Source organism: Abramis brama, assembly GCF_963993115.1.
Source record: "Abramis brama genome assembly, chromosome: 25".
NCBI classification, from domain to species: domain Eukaryota; kingdom Metazoa; phylum Chordata; class Actinopteri; order Cypriniformes; family Leuciscidae; genus Abramis; species Abramis brama.
The window spans coordinates 18,542,277-18,569,901 of record NC_139987.1 but is presented as its reverse complement, the minus strand read 5'-3'; the positions used below and the strand labels follow the sequence as shown (position 1 = coordinate 18,569,901).

The following is a 27,625-nucleotide window of genomic DNA, read 5'->3' as shown; positions in this document are numbered from 1 at the left end:
CCTCCGTCAGAAATTCTTGGGTACTATTCTCAAAAAAGAGGGCTTGTTGCTTTTTTAACCGACCTGATGGTACAGTTAACTCTGCTTGTGATGCACCTCCCCTTCCCCATGGAGTTTGTAGGTTACTGAAAGATTTCAGCAGCTGCGTGTAAGAAGATTAGGGAGGAATTAACGTCATTCCTTTGTCATTATAGAAATAAATTGATATTTGGTTATAATCAGCGGGAGGGGGATGGATGGAGAGCACCATGTCAGAAAAGCAGACAGGCTTTTAGGCAGGGTGGGAAACGCAGACCGCCAGGCATATACACACAAACACGCATGCACAAAAGTGGAGTTCAGAGGATTTCACATGGCACCATGTAACATGTGCTGCACAGTGCGGATCTAAGGGTCGTTACCGTGTCGGAATGGGCGACACTTCCAGATGGAAAGGATGCTGGGTAAGGAACTCCAGAGAGTTAGACTGATCCCACACCATCTCTCTGTTTCTCCTCACATCAGATCCTGGACCTCAGGCCTCGGCCATGGACTTTGCTCTCACGACACTGAGGCTGATGTGCCTGGCCTGGCTGTGGCCCGTCGCCCTGCTCAAAGGAAGCAACACGCAAAACCAGCGCAGGCACAAGGACGTCTACCTGGGTGAAAACACACGGCACAAACATGGAGGGTGAGGATACTTTTGCTAGCTCCTTACGCTCATTTCTTCAGCACCTAAATGCGTTTGCAGAATGCTGTTGTAGATTGAACTTCACTTTGTATATTATCAATCAGCTCTATTCTGTTTAATTTAAATACCCGTGTCAGTCTGTTTACACTCTTGGTCTTATTTATTGTGGTCTCGTCCCTGTGGATTGATGTGTACGGGTTTATTTGAAGCGCTGTTATGACCTGCAATTTTGGGTTGTTGGATTGTGTGTGTGTTTGAGGGTATAATTAATTGTGGATAAAGGAACTCTGTAATTAGAGCTCATGGTTGAGCTGGGTATGTGAGGTAAAAACAAAAACAGCACTGGGTAGTAATTTAGTCTTTAGTACTGATCCGGAGGTAGGTCATACTCAGGATAGATAGATAGATAGATAGATAGATAGATAGATAGATAGATAGATAGATAGATAGATAGATAGATAGATTTCTATGTTACATTTTTATATGGTATATTGAGGTTGAACTATTGAGCTTGGTGAGGCCAATGTAAGTGTGAATATAATATAACATAACATAACAAAAACATAATAAATATTGTTAAAGGGAACAATTTTCTATTAAGTCACTCTTTGAAATATGATGTCAAAAAGGCTAAACACACTGAATCTATCAAATAATGTGACTGCTATTATATTAGTACTAGTAAGTCATGGAGACAGAAATGGCACCTGGAAATAACCCATGCAGGGTAAAATCAAAATATTTTAATAAGAGGCATATTAAGTCAAAGTTGTGGGAAACTTTTGTATTGCTGTCTTGTGATTAGACAATAAATACATTCAAAAAGTATTAGTTATATCTCATGAGAGATATATCTGTCTTAGTGCATAAAATCATCTGTGATCTTGTTCCATACTGAAGTGAAATTAATTTCTCTAAACAACCCTCTCTTCCAAACCTCTTGTTTTAGTCAGTGCTGATTATTTACTCAGAATGTAACCAAGAACTTGTGTGTACAGGTTTGTTTTTGCTTATGTCTGTTACATCATAAAAATAAACCTTCCCCATTTTGTCTTCTTTCAAACAGACGAATAGACTTAAAAATGAAGAAGTCTGACAGCACCAAATCTTTGCTGATTAAATCCGAGCAGCTTTTGCGAATCGAGGATCACGATTTCGCCATGAGGCCTGGTTTTGGAGGTGAGGGAATTCTGTCCTTTCAAAAGGCTCTTATGTATTACTTTTGGCTTTGCAAAGCTGGTATTGATGGTTGTATTCTTAAAATACATACTTGTTGCTTTACTGAGCATTATGTGTTATCTTGGTCTTTATCGTTTATTTGAATGATTTTGGGAATGTAATCTTATTCAGCACAGTTGGCACAAATAAATGGCGGCGTAACATACAACAGCTGCACTAATACAGCACAGAGATGCACCACAGATGGGGCAATTTCAGGACAGAGTGAGAGGGAAAAAAAGAAACCAATGATGTGATTAACCAAAAATCTGCTGATGGGAATCGTGATGCGTTTTTTTTAATGATGGAAATCACATACTCCACACTGTGAAAGCCATTTATGTAAGCAGCAGGAAATGACCATAGATGTTTGTTGAAAATCTTGTTGTTTTTGTTTTGGTTATAGATCATTTTTGTAAAATAGAATTACATTTAACACGATTCTCTGAACATATCTCATTCTCACATGCATTTTAAGCTGCTTGCTGTCTATAAAACATGCTATGCCGATAGAGATATCATCCATACTTGCTGCTGTACATGTTCATCAGAATGGGGTTAAGTACTGTGTTCTGCCTCTGTTACACTGGCTGAACTCAAGATCAAGAGCTTTAAAAGTCACAGTGGGGCAAATGACCAGAATGTGATTCTGGCGCTGAGATTGTCAAAAATAGGTTAGAATGTCATATGCAATATGTCCAAATCAGAAGAAAAAAAAAACGCTCTGACCCAGATTGGTAGTAGTACCAAGCAGACAATACACTGAGGACAGATTTGTTTTATGCACAGTAATCTGGATTATTATTCCAGTCGGTCTCTGAGAATGCCTGAGAATATAGCTAAATTTACAGGCTAGCCAAAGGTTACTGTTTTTAGAAAAAGAACATAGAGTGGCGTGCTGTTTTTCCAATCAAATAATCATCTGTTCTATTCCCTAAAGGGACATGGTGGTGGAAAAGATTTGGGATGGGAGAAAAATTTGCATTCCCTCGCAAAACTTTTGTGTTCTCTCGCAAATCCTGTTGTGAGCTCTGACAAACACTTCCTGTTTAATATCCCGCTGGCAGTGTTTCAGTCAGACAGCTCCGTACCTTAACAATGGAGCGGTTCATAGAGTTTGAAATCAGACTTGTCTCTCAGCCGCCTGCTCATAGAGACCAATTTATATTAAAAGGCTCGTTTTGAGGAAAATCGGGTTGTAGCTTGCTGTCGACGTTACTTTGTTTGGAAATAGGTGTCATTTGTGTTTTAAGGTTTAGCTCATGAGTTATTGATCCGGGAAGTTCAAATCTGTGAATATATTGCCAGCTTTACTGAACTCCTTGAACTAAGCACTGACCGCATTTCTTTATATTTGAGTCCAAGTTCAAACTCTATGAACCGCTCCATTGTTAACGTACGGAGCTGTCTGAAACACTGCCAGCGGGATATTAAACAGGAAGTGTTTGTCTGAGCTCACAACAGGTTTTGCGAGAGAACTCAAAATATTTTGGGGAAAAAATTCTCCCTTCCCAAATTTTTCCACCACCATGTCCCTTTAGGTGCTCCATTGTACGATATGTGATTTTGGGTCCATTTAGGTGATGTTCTGGAAATGTATTTGATAAGCATTGAAACATTATAATGATCATGTAATCTTATATCATGCAAAAGCTTTACATATAATGATATATTACTCCTAAAATACACTTTACTTTATATTCTCTTAAAAATAAAGGTTCCAAAACAGGGTTTCACTGTGATGCCATAGAGGAACCATTTTTGGTTCCCCAAAGAACCTTTCACTGAACCGTTTTTTTTTTTTTTTTAGTGTAAAGAACATTTTAATAATCATAATCTAAAGAACCTTTTTCCACTGTAAAAACCTGGAAAGGTTCCATGGATGTTAAAGATTCTTAATGGAACCATTTTTTCAAGAATCTTGATGTTGATAAAAAAAAAATCCATGTAATATACTTTTTAGCATGGTACTGAATGATTTACAGTGGTGTTTACATGGCACTCCAAGGTACTTCAAAGAATACCGTGGTATATGTCCAAAAAATGGGTAGTACCATGATACTTTTTTGTTATTTTGTGTGCTAATCCTTACATATGAACACTGAGATGGAGCTTTATTTTAGTCCAGATTAGGGAACATCAGTCGTGCTGGTGGTTCTCTGAAAACAGCGAGAGGTTGATAATCACACAGAGTCATGTGCGCTGAGTTAAGTCTCTGTTTGTAGGAAGCTTAACATCGCTTTTCAGATTGTATTTGGTTGATGACACAGTCATGAGACGACCATTTTAACATTTGACACAACTGACACTTTATATATCATTTCTGAAAGTGTTATTATATAGAATTTATACTATTTGACCTGTTTAGTTTGTAATCTGAAAGAGAATGAGCATTTACAAGCTATAACACTGGAGTTTCTCATAGCACTTTTCGATTAATGAATAAAATAAGGTCTGTGGTAAAATCTGATTTTCAGATGTTTTTGCAGGGATGATTCAGTGATGAATACTTTTGTTCTATGAATAAGAGAGAATGCAACTGGTCTCACTCCATGTGTTTGTTTAACGTGGTGCAGATGTGTTGAATCTCTATGTAGAGTTGAGAGATTGATGTGTTTATGTTCTGTAGAAAAGCAGCTGACACAAGAATGCTTAATTCAGATAGATGCATCTATGATAGTTAAACACAAGTTTGCCATGTCTCTCTGCTATGAGAATGCAAATTGCATAGACGTTCTCTCACAAATATTTACTCATTTGATTTACTTATTGCCTCCACTGATGTAAATAGGTGGTGATCTAAGATGGACTATGAAGAATTTGATTCTTCAAGGTTACATTAAAGGGATAGTTCACCCAAAAATGAAACTTATCTGTCATCATTTTACCCATCCTCATGTTGTTCCAAACATGTATGAGTTTCTTCTGTTGAACACAAAACAAGATATTTTGAAGAATGTTGGTAACCAGACAGTTGACGCAATTGAGATATTAAAGAGATCAGTTTTTGTTTTTATTCTGTGATCTTTCTTCAATTCTGACCGTTTCTTTTCCGTTTTTGACACTCTGCCTAGGTTCTGCTATTCCAGTGGGCATCGATGTGCAAGTGGAGAGCATTGACAGCATTTCAGAGGTCAATATGGTATGTGTCTGCTCTTTTATAAATTACTTTTAACCTTTAAACTGTTGGTGTGCTCTGCACACCCTCAACTCCTATTGCTAGTCATACATCAAGCTTAAATCCTCGACAATTTAAACAGATTGGATTCACAACTGAGGCAGAGGGCAAATGTCAAAACCATCACGCACGCAACAAAGACCTCCAGGATAGCATGCTAAATCCATAGACATGTTCATTTGGGATACATATCCTGATGTACTCAAGTCAACACCTGTTTTTAAAATCTAAGCCATGAAAGAATAAAAGCTTTTTATATTTTTCTAAAAACGAATTACTCGAGTGCCTTGGGTAGTTGAAACCATCCCTACAGCCAAAGAGCACCGAGATACTGAAGTTACACCCCGTGCAGCACTTCTTGCATTTGTTTGGCATAATCATATATACACAGTGCGTGGCATTCAAAGTATAAATGAGTGGCTTACGTAAACTGACACAATCACTTTTTCATGTCTTTTGTGGGCATAGGACTTTACCATGACCTTGTACCTTAGACATTACTGGCAGGACGACAGACTGGCCTTCCCCTCCAGCAATAACAAAAGCCGAACATTTGATGCTCGGCTGGTGAAAAAGATCTGGGTGCCAGACGTCTTTTTTGTTCACTCCAAGCGTTCTTTCATTCATGACACCACCATGGAAAACATCATGCTCAGAGTCTATCCAGATGGAAACATTCTTTACAGCGTCAGGTAACACATGAAGCTACTTTTCTGAAACCAGATGTTTTTACAAGAAGTGTGAAAAGAGTTCACAGGAAAGAACACACAGCTGTTTACTTTGAAGTCAATTTTAGTGCTGAAGATAGTTTATTCAAATATGGAAAATCTGTTATCATTAAATGACCCTCATGTCATTCCAAACCTGGTGAACACATATTTTGAAGAATTTCCCTTCTGTACTACAACAGTTCATAGTATCTTCAGCTTTAAAAAGGAGAAAAACAAAGTCTTCTGAAGTCATACAAGAGCTTTGTGTAAGAAATATACTGAGATTATTCAGTCATAATCTTCCCCTTCAGTGAGCTTTTAACTTGAGAAGTGCAGTCAGTGAGAACCCATGATATGATTCATTTTTTTTAGCTGATTCTTTTCAGTGAACCAGTTGAATCAGCTCACACAGTGGACTGAATGATTTGTTCAGTGAGTTGAACTCAAGATTCAGATCATTCTGATTCATGACTGTTCTTTTGAACCGGTTCATTCCCGTGAATCTGAATTGGTTCATGCACTGGACTGCACTTTTGTTTTGTGAGAACAGAATTATTTGGGATAACGTTGCAGTCTTTATTGCGAATAGAAAAATTAAAATTAAAAATGTTGTCAATTCATTAACCAAAGCTGAATTATGACTTCAGAAGATTTGGAATACGGCCTTTTTTTATTGCCATCTATGAACTGTTATTGAATGAAAAAAATAGTAATGTAATTGAAATGTCAATGTTATTTTATTATTCTTTATACACTATTATAGTTCTTATTTTGATTAGCTTTTAGTTTTATATTTTCAGTTATCATTTTAAATTTAGTTCAATGTTTTGTGCTTTTGACATTTTTGTTAATTTTTCTGTTTGCTTGTTTGTTTTCAGTTAGTAATTTTAGCACTTATTTCAGTATTGTCAAGTTTTTCATCTAATATTTATATTTGATTTAATTTCAGCTTTATTTCAATAACAAAAAAATATTTAGTTAGCATATTTGTGTGCAACCAAATTCCCTTTATTTACTTTACCTGACAAATAAGGTGTGGTTTTCTTTTAAATACTTCTGAATAGTTGTACAAGAATTGTTTTTTTTCCAAGAAGTACCAGCAAGTGTAGGCTTGTGTATGGTCAGGTGTGCCTGAACCAATTCATGAGCATGCTGGATCAGTTTTCACTTCAATTCATCTCAATTGTTTCCATAATTTGATGTTTTGCTAAGCACAATATCACGTCTCCATTTTAAAGGGACATTTTCAGTCTTTTTGTAAGTGATTTGTTAAGGCTGCACTGAATTGTGAATTGCAGGATCACAGTGACGGCTCTCTGCTCTATGGACTTCAGCAGGTTTCCTCTAGACACACAGAACTGCTCTCTAGAGCTGGAGAGTTGTGAGTATGACTGTCTGTGTGTGCATGTACACTGAACAGTAAGTACTGTCAACAAAGTACAAGGAAATAGTTAGTCAAAGCACTTCGCTCTCAATATACCTGTAAATATATCATAAATGGACTGTTTGTTAAAGAGACAGTTCACCCAAAAACGAAAGATTCTGTCATCATTTCATTCCAAAAATGATCAGTTTCCACAAAAATATTAAGCAGCGCAACTGTTTTCAACATTGATAATAAGAAATGTTTCTTAAGCACCAAGTCAGCCTATTAGAATGATTTCTGAAGGATCATGTGACACTGGAGACTGGAGAAAAATGCAGCTTTGCCATCACAGGAATAAATTACATTTTATAATTTTTAATTGTAATTATTTTTCTCAATATTACTGTTTTAGTGTGTTTTTGACCATACAACGCAGCCTTAAGCACAACAAACTTCTTTCAAAAACATAAAAAAACTTTTTGTGGTCACTATTTTCTTTCATTATATGTCAAAAGAGCAGCATAAATATTCCTGAAAACCTTATGTGTGAAATGGACAAAAGAACATCCTACGTGTTTGGAACGACATGATTATGATGACATAATCTTTATTTTTGGGTGAACAACTTCTTCAATAGAGTGCAACAGTCGGGTTCCAGAGGAAATATCTCGATTCATTTTCTTTATAGGGACACTGTATAAATCTTAAAAGACATCCTTACTGTGAGCAGCGAAGTTGTTAATCGGTAGCATTTGCTTCTGTTGAAGCCGTCAGCCATCAGCCGTCAAATAATCGTGTTTAACAATGGAATTTATGGTGAAAAACTACATAACCCATGATGCTTTACAGAAAATTCCACCAATCATAGAGTCGAAACAAGCAAGCCACGCCCTACATACTCAAAATATTTAAATATTCCAATATATATGCATATTTTGCAATAAACTTAAAATATATTGTTTAATACTGTATAGATAATCAATTTTTACATGCATATTTTACATTCCTCCAACGTTTTTAATTTGATTATGCTGTTCGCAGTGCTTTTCCCTCACTTAAAGCGTGATGTACACAGTCTTGCACCTTTTGTCCGATTTTCAAATACTTTTTTGCTTCAAATCAAAGTTTGTAATGTTATGATTTACCTCGCAGCTGGTTGGTGGACTTTTTTTGAAATCCCAATGGGAGAAATGAATGGAAAAAAATACTTCTAGAACCAACGCCACTGAAAAAGTGGGCGGGCACTGTTGCACTCTATAGAAGTTTCTGTGGTTTATCATATTACCCTTCTTTATTTACACACTAACAACAGCCAACAGTCATATTTAATCTGATTCATTGTTGCAGATGTAAAATAATTGCATAGATGAAGTTGCATACAGTATCTCTGTCTCTTTCACACATAACACACAGATTTACATGGGCCTCAGCTTCAGAGGAGAGATGACGGAGATAGTTTTGGATGCTCTGTGTTTTCTCCTCTGAGGGGTGCCGCTCATGTATCTTCAAAGAGAGTTTGCTGTCTCACACATCCCTACTTCCCTTCACACGTTTCTTTGCTCTCTTGAAGACGCGTACAATGAGAACGACCTCATGCTCTATTGGAAGAATGGGAACGATTCATTAAGGACTGACGAGATTGCACTCTCGCAGTTTTTTATTGAAGAATTCCACCCTTCCTACGGGCTAGCCTTCTACAGCAGCACCGGTATGTCTGCTTCACTTCCTCCTGCATGCTTTTATTACCGTAGTACCATGTGGCTTATCACAGCAAACCAACATAGAGTCCAGAGAATGAGATATCCCAGCATTACTGGCTGAAACGGTTGGATATATGCGGAGTTCTTCCTTCTTTTGCCTTAGATTTTTTAGATTTCCCCACATCTTAGATATTCGATTATAGGCATGCAAAAAGTTGGGATTTAAATGTTTACATTTTAATAGAAAACATTAAATTCAGTTTTGGTGTGCCAGAGTTAACAAATACTATACACTACTGTGCAAAAGTTTAGTTAAGGTAAGGTTGTTGTTGTTGTTTTAAAGAAATTTATATTTTTAATCAGCAAGGGTGCATTACATTGTTCAATAGTGAGACTTTTACATTGTTACAAAATATCTATTTAAACAAAGTTTCCACAAAATTATTAAGCAGCACAACTGTTCTCAGCATTGATAATAATGGGAAATGTTTCCTGAGCAGCAAATCAGCATATTAGAATGATTTCTGAATGATCATGTGACACTGAAGACTGGAGTAATGATGCTGAAAATTCAGCTTTGCCATCATAGGAATAAATTACAGTTTAAATACATTTTAAAATAGAACATTGTAATACTATTTCACAATATTAGTGTTTTTACTATATTTTAGATCAAATAAATGCAGCCTTGATGAGCATAAAATACTTATTTCATAAACATTTAAATATTGTCTCTAAACTTTTGAATAGTAGTGTATGTGTATGTATGTATATATAAAAATATAATCCATGATATTTCTTATTCAAAACATGTTTTGTGCCAACCCTGTTTTCCTGAAAATACATTTATTTATTAATATTTAAACGTTATTTGAACTAAATCATCTAACATGTATGAAATTATGTCACTAAGTTCATTATTCTATTAAATATATCAAAAGCATGATCCCTTTCTTTTTCTTTTTCTGTAATAACGTTTAATATTGTAATATTTCTTTATTGCATCGATGGTTCCATAAAGAACCTTAAACATCCATGGAATCTTTCTATTGCACAAAAGGTTCTTTATAGTTTGGATTATTAAAATGTTCTTCATGCTAAGAAAAAAAAATGGTTCTTTTAAGGGCACAGGTTCTTTGGGGAACCAAAACTTCTTCTATGGTTCTTCTATGGCAGGGGTGTCCAATCCTGCTCCTGGAGGGTCACTTTTTAAACTCTACACTCTTCAGGACAGTGGCCGTCCAGGACCGAGTATGGACACCCCAACGCTGTAGGTTTAATCTCTTTCTTTCTTGTTCTCAGTATGTGTTGTAAATGTCCTGTACTCTCTGTTTCTATCAGGCTGGTATAACAGGCTGTACATAAACTTCATCCTCAGGAGACACATATTTTTCTTCATGCTGCAGACGTACTTTCCCACAATGCTAATGGTCATGCTCTCCTGGGTCTCCTTCTGGATCGACAGGAGAGCTGTGCCGGCTCGTGTCTCTCTGGGTAAACCTCGTCATTTTAGAATCCTATCCATTAGCAACCATGGTGATTTACGTTTAAAAAACTGTATTCTGTTTATTTGTTCTGTTGAACCGGTCTGATCTCAACGTAAAGCCCGTGACAGGCAGTTTCTGTCAAATCGCCCAAGGTGGATTTGTAATGAGCTGTGTGCGGTTTACTGTGTCCTCTCTGGTTGTAACAAGCACAAACCGGTTTAGAGAGAACAGAATTCAATTACCTCAAAAATACCTTGATACTCAGGCCAGCAGGCGTTAGACACCCAGCCAGGAAGCTGCCCTTTTCACACACGTCACTGACATCATAGCACATGCCCACAGAGTCTCACAATACTGTGGTTTTTGAACAGGATGGAAGAATTCTCCACATGCAGTGTGTGAGACAGACAGTGACATAGCGAATGTGTTCTGAATGTCATGCATTTCTCACACTTTCATTTCCTTTTACACACAGTTTGACATCCATAATCTGGGGGCTCTTGTGTGAAATGTAATAAATGGAAACATTCTTTGCTCGTTGAACTTTTGAACTTCCTCTTAACGTGGCATGGCTGTTACCCATAAAGCGCTTCTCTTTCTTCTGATCTCCTAGGAATCACAACCGTGTTGACCATGACTACTATAATAACGGGAGTCTCGGCATCAATGCCTCAGGTGTCTTATGTGAAGGCGGTGGACATCTACCTTTGGGCCAGTTTCCTCTTTGTTTTCCTGTCGGTCATCGAATACGCTGCCGTGAACTACTTCACTACGGTGGAAGAGATGAAAAAACTTCAGAAAGGAAAGGTCAGGGTCACACACTGATCAGAGGTTATATATGGGAATATTTGCTCTGCTAACTGTGATCAAGACTGAATATTCTCTTTTAAGTTATACGTCGCCCCCTATGGTAATTTTAAGGCAACAACAAAAGTTTACCATTGTAACCATAGTTTCTGTCAAAATACTATAATAATCATCATTTGTAAGTAATATAATATAAATACATTTATTTTTGTATTTATAATTGTATCAACAAATAAAAAAATGTCATTGGTGTAATAAAACTTTACCTTGGTAACCATAATTTTCTGGCAAAATACTATAATAATAATAATACAATTATTAATTTATAATATAATATGAATAATTAATATATCTAATAATTTTAATAATTAATTATTATTTTATTACCAAAATCAAAACATCTTAATTAGAATTTTATTTTATTAACAAAATTAAAATAACAGATTTTAAAATCAATAAAAAAAATCATTCTTGAAGATAAATAAATGCATTTATAATATATTTTTTAATTTTATTAACAAAGTTAAAGGATAAATACTATATAATAATATTATATATATAATAATATATTATGTACAAATGATACATTATAATATAAATACTATGTAATAATATTAATTATTAATAATAAATAATAGAATATAAATATTCTATTTTTTTAACAAAATTAAAACAACTTAATTGGACTTACAAAACTTTACCTTGGTAACGATTCTGTCAAATGATTATAGTTTATTATTTAGTTTACAAAATATTATAATAATAATAAAATTATAATAATTATTAGTAATTTTATATTATTATTATTATTATTATTATTCATATAAATATAATTCATAAATAATATAATATAAATATTTTTATTTTTCAATTTTATTCAAATTAAAACGATAAAGAGATTTTTAAAGCTTCTTGCAATGGTTGAAGGAAAACCTATATTAATTTATTTTGGTTTTACAGTAGTAACAACTCGAATCAAATGGGTTACAAATGGCATTAGTTGACTTTAATGTACAATTTTAATATAATTTTTTTTTAAAATGTATCATTATTATTTGTACTCCATAACAGATATTCCCTGTATATCTTTTGCTTCCTACCAAAGCTTCCAGTTCCTTACAACGCATCCCAGGCTATGGCCTACGATGGCTGCTTTCACGATGACATAGATGTATCGCCTTTCCCCGAACTCCCCACCACACCCAGCACCACGCGGACCATCCCGCCCAGGGCCTCTTCTACTGACCCGCCACCCACCGAAGGCACGAGACTTTGGAGGAAACGTTCAGTGGGCAAAAACCTCCGATTCATAATGAGCAACAGCTACATGATTGACTCGTACTCCAGAATCATCTTTCCAGTGGCATATCTTCTCTTCAACATCATCTACTGGTGCATCTACTCTTGATTATGTAGCTTGGGTTTGTCTGATCAGTTGCTGTAATAAGTCCAGGATAAGCTACAGTACTGTTATTGCACAACACTGAGCACAAGTGACCTGACAAAGTGGAGTGTGTTGATAAAATGCAACCGGAGAAAGATCCATATGGACATTAAATATGGTTCATGTGTAAAAACTCTCTTTAAACAGATCTTTTAAACATTTTTTTATTCCTTATAGCATTTGAAGCAATGTCTTTTGTCATAAATGAACTCTAAAACACAAGGAGCATGTTCACCTCATTTAAGGATATACTGTACAAATGGCTGCTTATAACTTCTCTTATGAGATCCATCCAACATCCCAGCTTTATCTACTCAACTCGGGTCTCTTTCTCAATGTGGAAACCAAGACAACCTGCTTTATTTGCTTAAAAATTATATGAACATGTGAATAAAATAAATCAAATAACCCCCCTTCTAGTTCTAGTCTTGTATAGTAAGACTTTTGACTCGGTATAAAGTTTGGGCCGTGTTTTTCTGGTAGAACCGCCCACTTGAAATATACTTCCTATATTTTAAAGTCATTTATTTATGTGACGGTAAAGCTGAATTTTCAGTCACATGATCCTTCAGAAATCAATCTTAATATGCTGATTTTTTTTTAGCAATGTTGAAAACAGTTTTGCTACTTAATAGTTTTGTGGAAACCATTTCATTTAAATAGAAATCTTTAGTAACACTATGAATGTCTTAAAAATCTTACATCAGCCAGGCACTCCACAACTAGTATATCTTTTGTTATACTCACAAATGTAAAATGAATTTTGAAAAGCTATGAAAATACAAAAAATAAAATACAGATGACAACATACCGGTACATGAATTGAAAATTGCAGACTCAAAGATACATAAAATAATGTAATTGAACCATAACAATATAAGGGATTTTTTTAAATTTCATAGACAATTAGCCAATTCTAACTACTTACCCTAGACCAACGGATATGTTTTTTGTTGGATTAAAAGGTTTTATGTTGTGGTAGTAGCTTCATTAAATAATTGCATTGATTAAAGTGCTTAATTTGAAGTTATAAATATCGTTTCTGTTGTATAATACAACACGCAATACTTTAAGTAAACATAATTGAAATACAGTTTCTCGTTAGACCATTAGACATGCATGCACACACACTCATACTGACTGTGGTCAGCTTATTCAGTATGACCTTTGACCCCGGTACTGGTCATTGATCTCATTCAATACCACGTCACAACCTGAGACGGGATCTTCTGCTGCCGTGATTCTGTCGTCCATCGGGTTGTCTGCAATTACAGACAAAAAGATACAATTTTGCACTTCGCTCACAATAAAACCTATTCAATCTAATTTGGCTAATGTATAAATATTGATTATTCAAATATCTCAATATTTAGATTTACTATAGAACTAAACGTTTAAATGTATAATATATGGTTGACATAGTTAATATTAGGCTCTATTAAAAAAATTAAACAAATACTAAAACAGGAAGAAGTTGTGCTACCATTTAAAGATCAGATAGCATCACCTGCTGTTTCAAATAGGAATTTCAGGTAATAAACATATGCAGAAAGATTATTCACACGGATTATTAACACAGCCCGTCTAGCAGGTAATACTCACCGATGCCCATAGGCACATCAGATGCCAAACTGTCATGGTTCAGGAAAGACAATCTAGAATTGTTCGAATTCGATGAGTGGAATGAAGTCTTTTCCTTAGAGGCTTTGTTTATCTTCTGCGTTGCCGTGCGACTCCATTCTGTTGCGTAAAAGAGAAAAGGGTGGCAATTAGAGAAATACCGTACGTCACATAACAGTAAGTCAGACACGCATGAACTAACAAAGGCCTCGTACCTGAGTTTTCTGACAGCCTCAGTCTGCCACAACACAGGTATGTCCTCCACTGTCGTCTGACGTTCTCTTTCATTGCACAATGGAATATGAAGATGAATAATCCTACGAAGGGAAGGGTGTATTCTAGTGTCAACATACCATCAGAATGCTAAAAATAAACCTGACATGTGTCACCTGATAATATGATGGATTCCAAGAAACTTTGACACTGTGAGTTGCGTTATCTGATTAAAGTATACTTTATAGCTATGCTATAGCAACTGAAGACAACAACCCTGAGAAAGTGTTAAAAATGATTACTGTTCACTAGTCTGGATTAAGACGACTGACTGACTGACTGATTGATACACTACCATTCAAAGGTTTGGGGTCATTAAGATTTGTTTTAAAAGAATTTAATACTTTTATTCAGCAAGGAAATTGCTCAAAGGTGACAACAACGTTATACATTATTAACATTAAACATTGTAATGTTACTCAAAAGGTTACCTCACCTAAAAATGAAAAAATTACTCATCAATTACTAATCTTCTAAACACTATTTTAATGAAATCTGTGAGATTTCTATCCCTATGTTGACAGCCACGCAACTACCACGCTTTGACGCTTTTATTCACATATAAATATTGATCAGCGAACATAAACAGAAGCTCAACCGAACCTGCTTGACACAAGAACAAACCTGATGTGTGAGTTGATGAATGTTTATATGTGAATAAAAGCCTAAATTCAATTTTCTCATCAGATAAAGCGATCGAGTCTCTTCAGAAATTTTGGAGTAAGCCACTTGAATCATATGGATTAGTTTTACAATCTCTTCATGAACTTCATGAAGCGTAAAAGGGGTAGTTGCGTGGACTGTCAATGGAGGACAGAAAGCTCTCAGATTTCATTCAAATATATTCTTTTGTGCTTCAAAGATGAAAGAAAGCCTGAAACGACATGAGGATGTTTTCATTTTTGGGTGAACTATCCCTTTAAGCACAAAATCAGCATATTAGACTGATTTCTGAAGGATCATGTGACACTCAAGTAATGCCTGCTGAAAATGTAGCTTTGCCATCAACTATATTAAAATAGAAAAGTTATATTCATTTTAGCTTATATTATATATATATAAATTGATAAGAGCACGAGAGCATCAGAAACATTAAAAAAATCCCAAACATTTGAACGGTAGTGTAGTATGACCCACACATATGTTGCTTTAAAGCCACTGCACTAAAGCTTAAAAGTGAATTTAATTAATGAATTAAAACTGTATTCAATTAAATAAAAATATAAAATCTTGATTTATATTAAGTGTATATTTTTTATGTCCACTATTAATGTTAAAAAAAGTTTTTGAAAACGCACTTTTTGACTTTTCTTCATAATAACTTTCTGATAGTGCACAATAATACCAAGTGTATTTCTTAAAAAGAGTAAATTTAGTCTTCAATGGTGCACCAACCTTGTAAAGTGTTAAAAATAGCAAACAGGTACATGAAGGCCAGGTTAACAGGACCCCAGGCGAAGAAAGCGAAGCCCCAGGTGAGGCCCAGAAGCACGGTGAGTCCGGCAACACTGCGCACCTCCTGCCAGCCGCTGCGAATCTGCACGTTGTGAGGGTTCTGCTTCTTAATGCGGCACAGCTGGATCATCACCACGATAAACATGGTGAAGTTCAGCAGGAAGACGAGACAGAAGTACGCCACCACAGCAACATAGAAGGCAATGTCGTTTTTTATCCAGCAACTGTAGGGAAAAACAAATTTTATAATAACAGTGTGACAGAAAACTGTAAGGTTTCCTTTATTAGTCTGGAAGAGGGACGTTTAATTTAACTCTAAAATAAATGTGTGTGTGTGTGTATATATATATATCAACTTAGTCCTAAGAAATATAGGAATTGTTACTCACAAATCATCTGTTGTTCCATCTGTATACTTTCCATATGTCACAAGGCCATAGTTGTCTTTGTTAATGGCTATGACGATTATGACTATGATGAGAGGAATGCCTTTAAAGAAAAAAAATGTAACAGTTTGAACAAAGCAGCCTTCAAAACTTGTGCAGATTAAATGTAAGTAACAGATCAGTCACGCACCCCATCCAGCAAATCCGATCTTCACCATAAAGCGGGTGATGTAGGTGTTAAACACCTTCACGAGGGCCAGGTACATGTGGAAGGCCTCCAGTGCCATCCAGGTAAAAGACGCCAGGAGGAAATAGTGCAGGAAAAAAGCAGTGGAGATGCAAAGACCCACGGCATCTGGGTATAGAGCTAACCAACCGTCCAATAGGAACACCAGGTTGAGCATCAGCAAGGCCAAACACAGCTGGATAAGGATCTTAGATGGGATGTCTTTGCGCAGTTTACTGTAGAGAGATAAAAAAAAAAAAAAAACATACACTACCATTCATAAGTTTGGAGTCAAAATGAATAATTCAGCAAGCAAACATTCAAAAGTGAGAAATGCTGATCTTTTTTAATCAAATAAACGCAGACTTGGTGAGACTTCTTACTACAATATTAAACAAGCTTAGTTAAATGGCTAAATGGTGGATGGTTGAATGTTAAATGGTGACTCTATTGGTCAAAAGGATCCTTACCCAAAGGCCAGATAAGTGAGCAGGGTGATAGACAGGAAAATAGCCGAGATGCCACAGCCAATGTATGTAATGTATGTCAGGATGATGATATGCTCTGGAGGGATGGGAGTCTTGGAAATGTCCTGTCAGGCAAGATTTAACCAAACACAATTATGGCATCCCAAAGAATCTAAACGTCATGTTAAACAAGGATACGTCAAGGGATGTAAATTCTTTGTGCCGTTAACTCACTAGCAGAATACCGAAGCTGGTAAGGTGATTGCAGGCGCACTGCGTTTCTTCAGCAGAAGAATTAAGCACACGGCACCCAGAAGAATTCCAGCCGCCCGAGCTACCTGCAAACAGGTCACCAATGTTTAAAACACACAAATCAAACTTGGAGTCTATTCCGTAACGAAGAGAACATTAAAACACAACTTTTACCATTAAAGGTAAAGTCCCAGAATACACAGGAAGCTTCATGGCCGGTCTGTGGAGGAAGAAAAAGAGAGTAAGACAAGAAAACAACATTGTATTGAAGTATAAATCTGTTATTAGCTGCGTCCCAATTCAGAGGCTGCGTCCTTCGAAGGACGGCCACGCCTTAAATGTCCGCGAAGGCCGGACCGACTGTTGTTAAATGGGGCGGTCCAGCCTTTGGAGGACTGTTCTTGTCACCTAGCAACTTTGACAGCTGCCGTTAAAAAAGTTATATTCAACTGTCTGAAAACAACCTGTCTAAATATGTTCACCATTTATGTAAAGTATAAACTTTCTATTAAATCGCATGTCAACATTTGAACAGATTTAAAGTGTTTTTTTTTAAACATTTATATTGTTAGATTTTCTTACATTTCAAAATGTAATCCGGCATTTTCTATAATTTAGTGTAATCTGGTGTGCAGTGAATCTTGGGATAGATTCAAAGAAGGATGCATTTGTAGGCCACAACAAATACATCCTTGGAAGGATGCAGCCTCTAAATTGGGACGCAGCTGTTGTGTTTGTTAAATCATTGTTTCAATAATTCTGAGTGATATTAATGTTATTTATTTTTACCGGAATGGGCTTTGTGTTTCGCAGGGTTATCAGCACGTCCTTCTGTAGATTAGAGATGCTCAGGTTAGCCACACTGCTACCCAAAATCCCGCTGTTTAGTTCACGTCCTCCCAGCGATTTGTCCTGTATTTGAGAGAAATACAAAAAGAGTTCAGATATTGATTCAGCTGAATTAAACTTAAGCTTCCTATGGAGCACAATAACTACAGCAATACAAGAAGATTTTGTTCTGAGATGTGCTAGCAAGATAATGTCTAGACTAATAATGTCCACACCATTCAGCTATTTCAAATATGAGGCAGTCATTTTAATAGAAAGCAAACTCATTTGCGCCCAGACCTGGAAGAAGGTGCTCTTCTGAAAGAAGTTGAACTGGACTCTGGATACGAGCTGCTGCTGGTCTGCAGTGAGGTTCTGCGTGAGGGATGCTGGGAGGGTGACTGAACCCAGAGCAGTGGACCCAACCCTAAACACAATGTCTTCAGTCTCCAAGCCAGGGTTACTTCGAATCTGTAACGCCAAACATAGCATAACCAAATCAGGTACTTTGGACTCATAAAAAAACTAAACATTTTATTCATCAACATTTATTGTCACTTCATTTTTGTTGTATATGTTGTATATACGACCATGATATATATAATATAGAAAGTGATACGAAAGTTATTATTGTCAAAAGTGCCTGGTAAAGTCAGAATCTGGTCAAATTTTATTTTATTTAATAGTAAATAGTTATGGAAGCTTGTTTCCACTACAGAATAAAACATTTTAAATGATAATTATGACTTTTTATCTCACAATTGCGAGTTTACATCTCTCAATTCTGAGTAATTAGTACTACAAGTACTACAGTAATTTATAGTAAACCCATTAAAATGATTTTATATATATATATATATATATATATATAAAAACTTTAATATAATATCAAATCAAACCAGAATTAATATGGGGCCATCCCACATATAAATAAAAAATATTTTTTTATCTATCTATTTTTTCTTGTATTCTACGGCATTTATCAAAACAGCAACATATCCATTATCTACAGTCTGTAAGATGATTCAGAATTAATGAAGGAGATGTTACCTGCAGGTTAGATGACTCCAATAAGGAGAAGGACGTCTCCTGAAAGTTGGCCCCGTCAACTTTCTTCACTGCCAGAGCCAGTGATTGTGAAAGTACTGACTGACTCGTCCCTGATACAACCAGTTTAAGACCCACTGTGTCCACAATCCTAATGACCCTACAGTAACCAGAGGCAAACAGCTTGAGTGTCAGTCAGACTATATTTAATAGTGTATTCTATGTACAGCTAAACCAAAAGTGAATAGTTTAGGTAAATATACTTTCTTGGTTGACATTATAAGACACTCAATACTTTTGTTATATCAGAATAAATGGGGCGTTCTTGCACATGACACAGATCTTTTTGTAGAGGGCATCTCACCTCTTTGAGAAAGGAGTGATTACATCTACAGGAACATCAAGGAGGTTGTTGACAATCTTGACGGAAGTGTTTGCCAAAGCCAGGCTGACATTGGGTCCAGACAAAAGTGGCTCTAGCTGTGATAAGAGCTGATCCACCTGAGTGGCGTTTAAAGATGAAGCATTTGCACTCAAATTCAACAGTCCATCAACATCTAATGTCCCTGATGTGTTCGATGATCCTAAACCAAGAGGAAAGGGAGACAAAGAGAAAAAAATTCAGCCGATTTATGACAGTAACAAGGTGAATCTCTAGACACCTGTCAGTTTTGTCATTACTGTAACATTTTATTTGATTATTTGTCATTACAATAATGTGACAATTTCCTTTTCTTCATGAAATTAGACTGTGTATAAATAAATGCACACATACAGTACATATCCTACATTACCTGAGGTTGTTACATTAGCAGGTGAACTTGTTGGCACCGGTGTGACTGTGGTGTTGATGGATGTTGTATTTGAGAGCGTACTTGTAAAAGATGGAGGAGTTGTGGTGATGTTTTGGAATAGGGTTGTAGATGAATTACAGCTGTAATTTAGGGGAATGACTGTACTGCCCTTTGAGCTGTACAAAGAATAATACATAAAAAGCATTGTTAAAAACATTAACTGCATGTTTTTAATCATTTTAAATTTTGCACATTGTAAACATTCACACATATATTACATATATATATATATGTGTGTAGGATGTAGTATATTACTTGTGTATTACTACTGTATATTATATGTAAAAAAACAAATATCATGTATAAATGTACCTACAGTACATACATGACACATTATATGCAAAGACAAGCATTGAGGTAGCTCTACTAACCAGTATCCGGTAAAGTTTGACGCAATGCAGAAGACTTCAGAACTGAAATTTGCACTCAAAGATGGCTGCCAGCTGAGAGTTTGTTGTAAAGGATTTGTAGAATTATAAGAGCAGATTGCTGAAAACCAACATAACCACATCATCAGATATATTCAGATATACGTTAGATATATAACTATGTTTACAGAAGACACTTACCCACTCTGCTCACAACTCCGCCAAAGATCAAAGAGACGTTATGTGGTTCTAAGATGGCCTTTAGAGCCGTGCCAATATCACACAAGTCCATGGCTGTATCTAGTTTAACTATAATTTTACAAATGTGCTCGCTGGAAAAAAAGGAGCAGTACATGAACCACCCAGCAACTTGAAAACAAACCTTAATAGAACATAATGCTGCAAAGAGACTCAACATACCTAGTCGTGATATCACAAATCACGTTCGAGTCCTACAGGAATCAAAATTGCAAATAGTTAGGAGATCTGAACCATTCTAAGACTGAAAAACATCTTACTTTTATTATTGATATGAAGATATCTTACCTGAAAGTGACTTATGAAAGTTTGTGAAACATTGCAAACATTTCTAAAATGGAGAAGAGAAAGAGGAGTGTTAAAGTACTATATTCAATATTCAGGCAACACACACACAATGGTAAAATGAATGCATCGTAAATTACTTTGGATTACATTATGTCTAACTTACGAATTGTTTTGGCATGTTGAGTTTTTCAAAAAATGTGGAATCTGTTGACAAATAACAAAAAGAAATATATGGATCAATAGTACTATGACAAATCACTATGTAACTCATAGACTAATTAATTCAAATTTAGACATCTGAATTCAACACTACGTGTTACTTACTTGGCTTTCAGGGTTGACCATTGTACCAATCAAAGAAATGTTAGAGGAGTAATAGTAAAAATCTAAAATGGAGGAAGAAGTGTAAGTATAACCTTTGACCTTAATATTTACATTCTACTACTTTTTATTACAGACTCTTCACATGATAAACTTGTCTTACCTGAGCTTTTGCAGTATGAAGAACAATAACACGTTGGCGTTGCTTTATGGAAAAACAAAAGAAAACGTAATACATAAATCATGACACACGACCGATCATAAATGTCTAATTGTCCATGAACATAAATAATCAGAAGTAAAGATCTTTAAACTATGTCACATTTCTGATGTATCTACATAGGAGGTTTATGAAAGAGGATAAAGGAAGCCTTACGTGGAATAGTAGGACAGACCTCGGAAGCACCAGTACCCAACGGAAAAATCACATTTGTACTGTTTCCACTACGAAAATAAGTACAATAAAAATGAGACAGGATATAAAGCATGTAAAAATTATTGTTTAATAAAAAAATATTTGTACCCTACTCAAATAGGAATAAGCAGGATACAGATACCATCCTTTCCCGTTTGATTGTAAACTTACCATGAGATGTTCTGTGGTGCCGCTCTACATTCATCAAGTGTGATTGATTGATTGCATTTGTCGTATTGTCCAGCTGAGATCTGCTTAATGTCATTTGCACACACACCTGCCAAAAAACATATCCATCTCACTCAAATATTCACATCTTTTAGATTATGTGATATTAAAACAGTACAAAATAGTATAATAGTGCACAAACTTTTTAAATCAAAGCACTTTTTCCATTTCTATACTAAAAGAATAATACTATATCTGGTGGAAGTTAGAGTCTATGTCAACATTTTAAAAGATGGAACAACATAACGCTTTTATTCTATATAATAACAATATAAAACATTAAGCAAAAAATTGACATTTAATAACCAAAATTAGTAGTATTAGTATTATTAAAAGACAAGAATTAGGAGGTTTTACTAACCCACTCTTTCTATTTGTCCCACCACCACACTGACATTGATGTTCGAGTTCATCTCCGTCACAGTACTTCTAAAGCAGCAAACACTATCAGGAACGCTCAGCTTCAGAAGAATATAGCATTGTGCAATCCTGTCAGAAAACACCAGGATGATGAAAAGCGTACAGCTTAAAATCATTTAATCTATTGCTTGAATATGTTTGATATGGAGGAGAGAAGCATTTGGTACTGACTTTGTAATATTTTTTTGATCACATGTGAGCTCCATGACCTAATATTGAACAATAAAAGTAAATGTTGTGCATTCATATCATATGAAATCTGATGAAATACCAAGGTAACTGATTCAGCACTTACTTCAAACATGCTGAGTTGTTCTACTGAACTGCAGAACAGACAAAAGGAGAAATTGTTATATTGTTATACAACTTTTCAAAGCACAGGAAACCCTGCAGACAGTTGATTCATCCTCTTTGTCCTTGTGTGAATTGAAGTCAGGGGAAAAAAATGGCAGCCGAAAGCTCTTTAAACATCCCCAGTTAAATGAAGGAATTAACTTTGTGACAGCCATTAATACATGATGATAAAATACATCGTTTTTTTTTTTTTTTAAGTTAAAAAACGTAAACAAATTAAATAAGCATTCAGTTTGAAGGTACTAACATATCCTTGAGTGAGAACATTTAGGTTTATAAGGTCACTACAGTGTGCTGTACCTTATGTTGGTAGTTGTGTCGGTCAAGCTGCGACGTGATATTGAATGAGTTTCATTACCAGCAAAAATGCATGCATTTAGTTTACGTATGAAAAGCTCCTTAAGCTGAAAAACACATTGCAGATGAGTTAAATTACTGCTTTTCAAAGAATGACAGAAAACTGTAAAGCATTTACATATTTTCCTATAGACACTATAATTGCTTTATCTATTCCGTTAACCGTTAACTCTAATTGTTAACTGTATTAAATTAAATTAAATGTGAAAAATGCAATATATAGTTACTGTAAAATTTTACATTTTAATATGTTTTCAATATTATTAACAGTTATAATAAATATCAATGATATAGTAAATAACCCCCCGGTTTCACAGACAAGGCTTAAGCCCAGCAAGCAATTTTGCGTTTAAAAGGCGTCTAATAGTCCAAACACAGCCCAAGCCCGCCTTTTTCTAAGGCATGTTTATAAAAGCTACTTAAATATCCTAATTGAACTAAGGCCTAATCGTGGCTTAATCTAAGCCCTGTTTGTGAAACCAGGCCAAAATAATAAAATAAAATAAAGTAAAATAAAATAAAATTAAATTAAAAAAAAATAAAATAAAATAAAAAAAAAATAATTTAAAATAAAATAAAATAACTGAGTCAGTATCATTCCTGAACTTACCTTTTGTTCACTTTGGGGTGTTCCCTTTATCTCTACAGATGTAGTAATCCAGTAAAATACTAACAAAGACCAAAAGAGTCAGTTATGCATTGTATTCCTTCCATTTAACAGGAAAATGTGCCATTATGTTTGTTGAAATTGTAATATTTACCACCATCACAGCTTTGAGAAAAGTCACATGTTGCAGGTGCTGCAACTAAACAATAACTTAATATTAGATAAAGGGGGGTAAAATAAGATAGAAAGTGCACACAAAGATAAATCTTTTACATTATGTCTTACCGGTCGTGGTAAATGTTTGGTTAATGGTTGTCATCAGCGGTGTTGTATCATTTGTGTAGGCAGAGGATGATGGTTCGGGCTTGAAGATGATATTGGCAATGAGTCTATTAATATGGTGCATGATAACATACAGTAGGATGGAAATGGAGCGTTTGTGCTAATAATGGTATAGTAGTACTTACTGTTGCTGTGAATGTTGTGGAGTTTGTGGTTGTTTCCCAAAAAGTTGTGTTTTCAGTGGATGTCGAGATTGTGGTTGATTCAGAAAAGGTTGTGTTTTCAGTAGATGTGGAGATTGTGGTTGATTCAGAAAAGGTTGTGTTTTCAGTAGATGTGGAGATTGTGGTTGATTCAGAAAAGGTTGTGTTTTCAGTGGATGTGGAGATTGTGGTTGATTCAGAAAAGGTTGTGTTTTCAGTGGATGTGTATGGTGTGTTTTCCGTCGTTAGATTACCAGTGCTGGGTAATTCCGCCGTAACTGTCATTGCTGAGATCGTTGTGCTTATGTTAGAAGATGTGGTTGAGGTTTCCGTCATTGTTGTTGTATTTAGCACGGTAAGAGAGCTTGTTGTCAACGGCACTGTCAATGAGTAACTAGGACTTTCAGTTGTAAAGTTATGTGTGGTTTCTCCAGTCGCTGTTGTCAAATTTATGGCTAAAGTTGCTGCAAATGCTGAGCTGACTGGAGGTTCAGTTGTTGTGACAGTTGTGTTTGACATTACTGTAGGGGGGAAAAAAAAATACAGAAAAGATTAAATCACATTAAATGTATCGTTATAACACGCATCATGTTAAAATATCCTAATTTAACTTGATATATACTGTAGATAGATCGATTTTTTAATGAAGGGCTACTCTTTATCTGTCTATATCTCTTTCTTATTGTCTGCTCATTTAGCTGATTCATAAGTATACGTTGAAATTGGCTTTTGTTTTCTGATAGACTAAAACATGTCCAGCAGGTTGACTGAGCTATATTTGTATGGTTGGTTCAATCAAGCTATTGTGTTTAAAAGCGATCACAGCACATATTTTAAGTGACTCAGATACACTCCCATTACAGGAACAGAGAACAGTATATCTGAGATGTTTATCTTAATACAAGTAGAGACACGCAGACAAATACACACGTCGTCTGATCAAACTGCTGCTTATACCAAATACATTGACTGTGGGAAATATGTTAATATACAGTGGGGTAAAAAAAAAATAGAGGATTCAAACCTGGAAATAAAATGTTAGGATTTAAAAACAAATCTGCAACTAAAAACATTATGATGTACAATGAATAAGAAAGATTTACAATTATGTAGTATTTCTAGATCACTAATCAGATAACCAGATTTGTGATCATGTGAACAAATTTTGTCATATTTCTTCCACTGAGACACAATAACATGCAGGATCACATGATCATCAGGTTTTACATAAACACTGTCATATGACTAATAATATATGTCTACAAAATGAGACAAGTATTTTCACTAGCAGTCTTTTGGACTGAATACAGAATACAGGATATACAGGATACGAAGACCTCTGGATCTCCATTAGAAGTCACACAAGCCATTGTTACCACATTGCGCAAATAGACGTTTTACTTTCATCATCTACCTTTGTTCTATAGACTCAAATGCGGGGTAGTATTGTGGCATATTGGTGAGCAAACAGGAGGACAATCCCTGAAAATAAGTAGAGCTGTATATTGATCACAGGTGTGTCTTATACAAGCACCAGACTTTACCTGGATGGCACAGCAGGAGCAGGACCAGGACCAGGAAGAACACATAATCCAGACGACTCCATCTACTCAATCGTTTGCTCGCCATCTCTCTGAAATACACAGAAAGAAAACTCACTTGGCATCAGATGCAAAGAAATTACTCAAAAGAAACTAGTAATAAAATTTCCGAAATATAGCTGTAGGGAATGTCCCACTTTCAATTTTATGTTTATTTTGTAAATCCATAAGGCTAAACCTACAGAATCATTTGCTTAACCTTTTCCTAGTTTGTCAAGAGCTTTCAAAGTTAAATCAATAGTGGGAGTGCAGTTAAATACAACTGACCAGATCTAATGTACAGTAAAGAAAAGTGAATGTTATCAGTGATTATGCATTGGGAGGAAATAATTGGTGAATATTGATGAATAGCTAAATGAATAACTTTTGTTTAAAATCTCACTATAATAGGATCTAAATAATGCTAAATATTTTTTTAATTCATAATTTGAATGTATATCATTCTTAAAGGAAATAAAATGCATTACACGTCTTTATATTTTCAAACTTGCACAACACTCACCAAGGCTGCATTTATTTGACCAGAAATACAGTAAAACAGTAATATTGTGAAATATTATTACGATTTAAAATAATTTTCAAATATTTAAAAACATTTCTGTGATGTTAAAGCTGAATTTTCAGCATCATTACTCTTTCGTGTTACATGATCCTTCAGAAATCATTCTAATATGCTGATTTGCTGCTCAAGAACAACTTTTTTTTATTATTGTTATCATCAATATTGAAGGAACTGTAGGGTGATGGGAATGGTTCAGGTGGAGTGAGGGTTTGGTCAGAAGTCTCCGTCAGACGACGTCAGATGATATGGAGTGATGAATGAAGCAGGGAGAAGGCAAGGTATTTTATTTTATCATTCAGGTTGACTTTGGTTCAATGCATTGTCTGTGTGATAAAATACAATACCACTGGTGTTGCAACAAACCTTGCCTTCTCCCTGCTCACCAAACCCTCACTCCACCTGAACCATTCCCATCACCCGACTTCAAATACTTCGAATACAGTTCCTTCAAATACTGAATACAGTTGTGTTGCTTAATAGTTTTGTGGAAAACCATGATACTTTTTTGTAAGAATCTTAAATAGATCATTAGAATGTTCAAAAGAACAGCTTTTATTTGAAATAGAAATATTTTGTAACATTATAAATGTCTTTACATGTGAAAAATTTAATTTGTCCTTACTAAATAAAAGCATTAATTTCTTTCAAAAAATAGCATATAAGCTATTCTGTATTTGACAGTATTTTGATCAAGTATCAGCAGTTTTAATATGGATTATTTTGATTATGAAGCTACTTAATCTAACTTCTTATCAACAATGATATACAATATACAACAATAATATAATTTATAAAACAATTTATTTATAATTAATAAAAAAAAATCACAAATTTACTACCGACATCTTTAATTAACAATAAAAATTAGTGAAGAAGTAAACTCATGTAAATAACATGCAACAGTCTATAAAATATTACCAAACCAACATATAAAAAATAAACTTTGTACAGTCAGAAGCTCTTTTTTTCAGCACGACTACATTTTAATCATAAAATGAAGACGACAAATTTTATTTATTCATTCACAATTATAATAAATTCATTTATTCATCACATACCTTGAGGACGGTTGTGTAGACAGCCTGCTGTGCTTCGCATGATCTCCACAGACGCACCAAACCATGGATATTCTTCACTCGCACAGAAAGGTTTCTCTGTTTTCCCACAGAATATCTGGAATCAGCCCTGCTAGAATGTGTCCTTCCAAACTTCAGAAAAATCCCAAAAAGACAAAAGTCTCTTAGTAACTAAACACACCGTCAGGTTGGGCTGTCTTGTGAAGTGTATCAGTGAACACTAAGTTATGTGCACCACCCATCTGAACCAAAATTTCAACACACACCCTAGTGTACTTCCCCTTAAATACTTAACTT

At 35.2% G+C, this 27,625-nt stretch overlaps 2 protein-coding genes across 3 annotated transcripts; one reads left to right on the top strand and one right to left on the bottom strand.

The window, feature by feature from the left end:
- Positions 1–40: 40 nt before the first annotated feature.
- Positions 41–12,743, top strand: gabrr3a (gamma-aminobutyric acid type A receptor subunit rho3a). The gene is made up of 9 exons (XM_084104029.1): positions 41–670; positions 1,737–1,849; positions 4,963–5,030; positions 5,535–5,758; positions 7,075–7,157; positions 8,713–8,850; positions 10,184–10,336; positions 10,943–11,136; positions 12,242–12,743. The coding sequence occupies exons 1-9, from the start codon at positions 528–530 to the stop codon at positions 12,542–12,544; spliced, it is 1,419 nt and encodes a 472-aa protein (XP_083960155.1). The 5' UTR covers positions 41–527; the 3' UTR covers positions 12,545–12,743.
- Positions 12,731–27,572, bottom strand: LOC311076120 (uncharacterized protein). Of its 2 annotated transcripts, XM_084104028.1 has the most exons (34): positions 27,311–27,572; positions 25,634–25,722; positions 24,139–24,610; positions 24,072–24,093; positions 23,890–23,968; positions 23,759–23,803; positions 23,608–23,666; positions 22,941–23,044; positions 22,582–22,609; positions 22,458–22,495; positions 22,228–22,355; positions 21,810–21,915; positions 21,600–21,667; positions 21,387–21,428; positions 21,227–21,288; positions 21,066–21,106; positions 20,903–20,945; positions 20,777–20,808; positions 20,558–20,688; positions 20,360–20,477; positions 19,929–20,104; positions 19,499–19,718; positions 19,138–19,294; positions 18,388–18,558; positions 18,049–18,171; positions 17,434–17,479; positions 17,242–17,345; positions 17,011–17,132; positions 16,505–16,776; positions 16,318–16,417; positions 15,869–16,152; positions 14,416–14,517; positions 14,183–14,320; positions 12,731–13,842 (listed from the first exon to the last, which is right to left on the bottom strand). In XM_084104028.1, exons 1-34 carry the CDS (start codon positions 27,373–27,375, stop codon positions 13,736–13,738), a joined length of 3,894 nt encoding a protein of 1,297 aa, XP_083960154.1. In that variant the 5' UTR covers positions 27,376–27,572; the 3' UTR covers positions 12,731–13,735. The 2 variants fall into 2 exon arrangements, with proteins under 2 accessions (XP_083960154.1, XP_083960153.1); XM_084104027.1 differs by having other exon boundaries at positions 24,072–24,610.
- Positions 27,573–27,625: the final 53 nt, after the last annotated feature.

Coding starts and splice junctions, on each gene's coding strand:
- gabrr3a (XM_084104029.1), top strand. CDS start 528: ATGGACTTTGCTCTCACGACACTGAGGCTGATGTGCCTGGCCTGGCTG. Junction 1,850..4,962: donor CATGAGGCCTGGTTTTGGAG/GTGAGGGAATTC, acceptor CACTCTGCCTAG/GTTCTGCTATTCCAGTGGGC. Junction 5,759..7,074: donor AACATTCTTTACAGCGTCAG/GTAACACATGAA, acceptor TGTGAATTGCAG/GATCACAGTGACGGCTCTCT.
- LOC311076120 (XM_084104027.1), bottom strand. CDS start 27,375: ATGGTTTGGTGCGTCTGTGGAGATCATGCGAAGCACAGCAGGCTGTCT. Junction 20,809..20,902: donor CTTTCATAAGTCACTTTCAG/GTAAGATATCTT, acceptor TGATTCCTGTAG/GACTCGAACGTGATTTGTGA. Junction 14,518..15,868: donor TATTTTTAACACTTTACAAG/GTTGGTGCACCA, acceptor TTCCCTTCGTAG/GATTATTCATCTTCATATTC.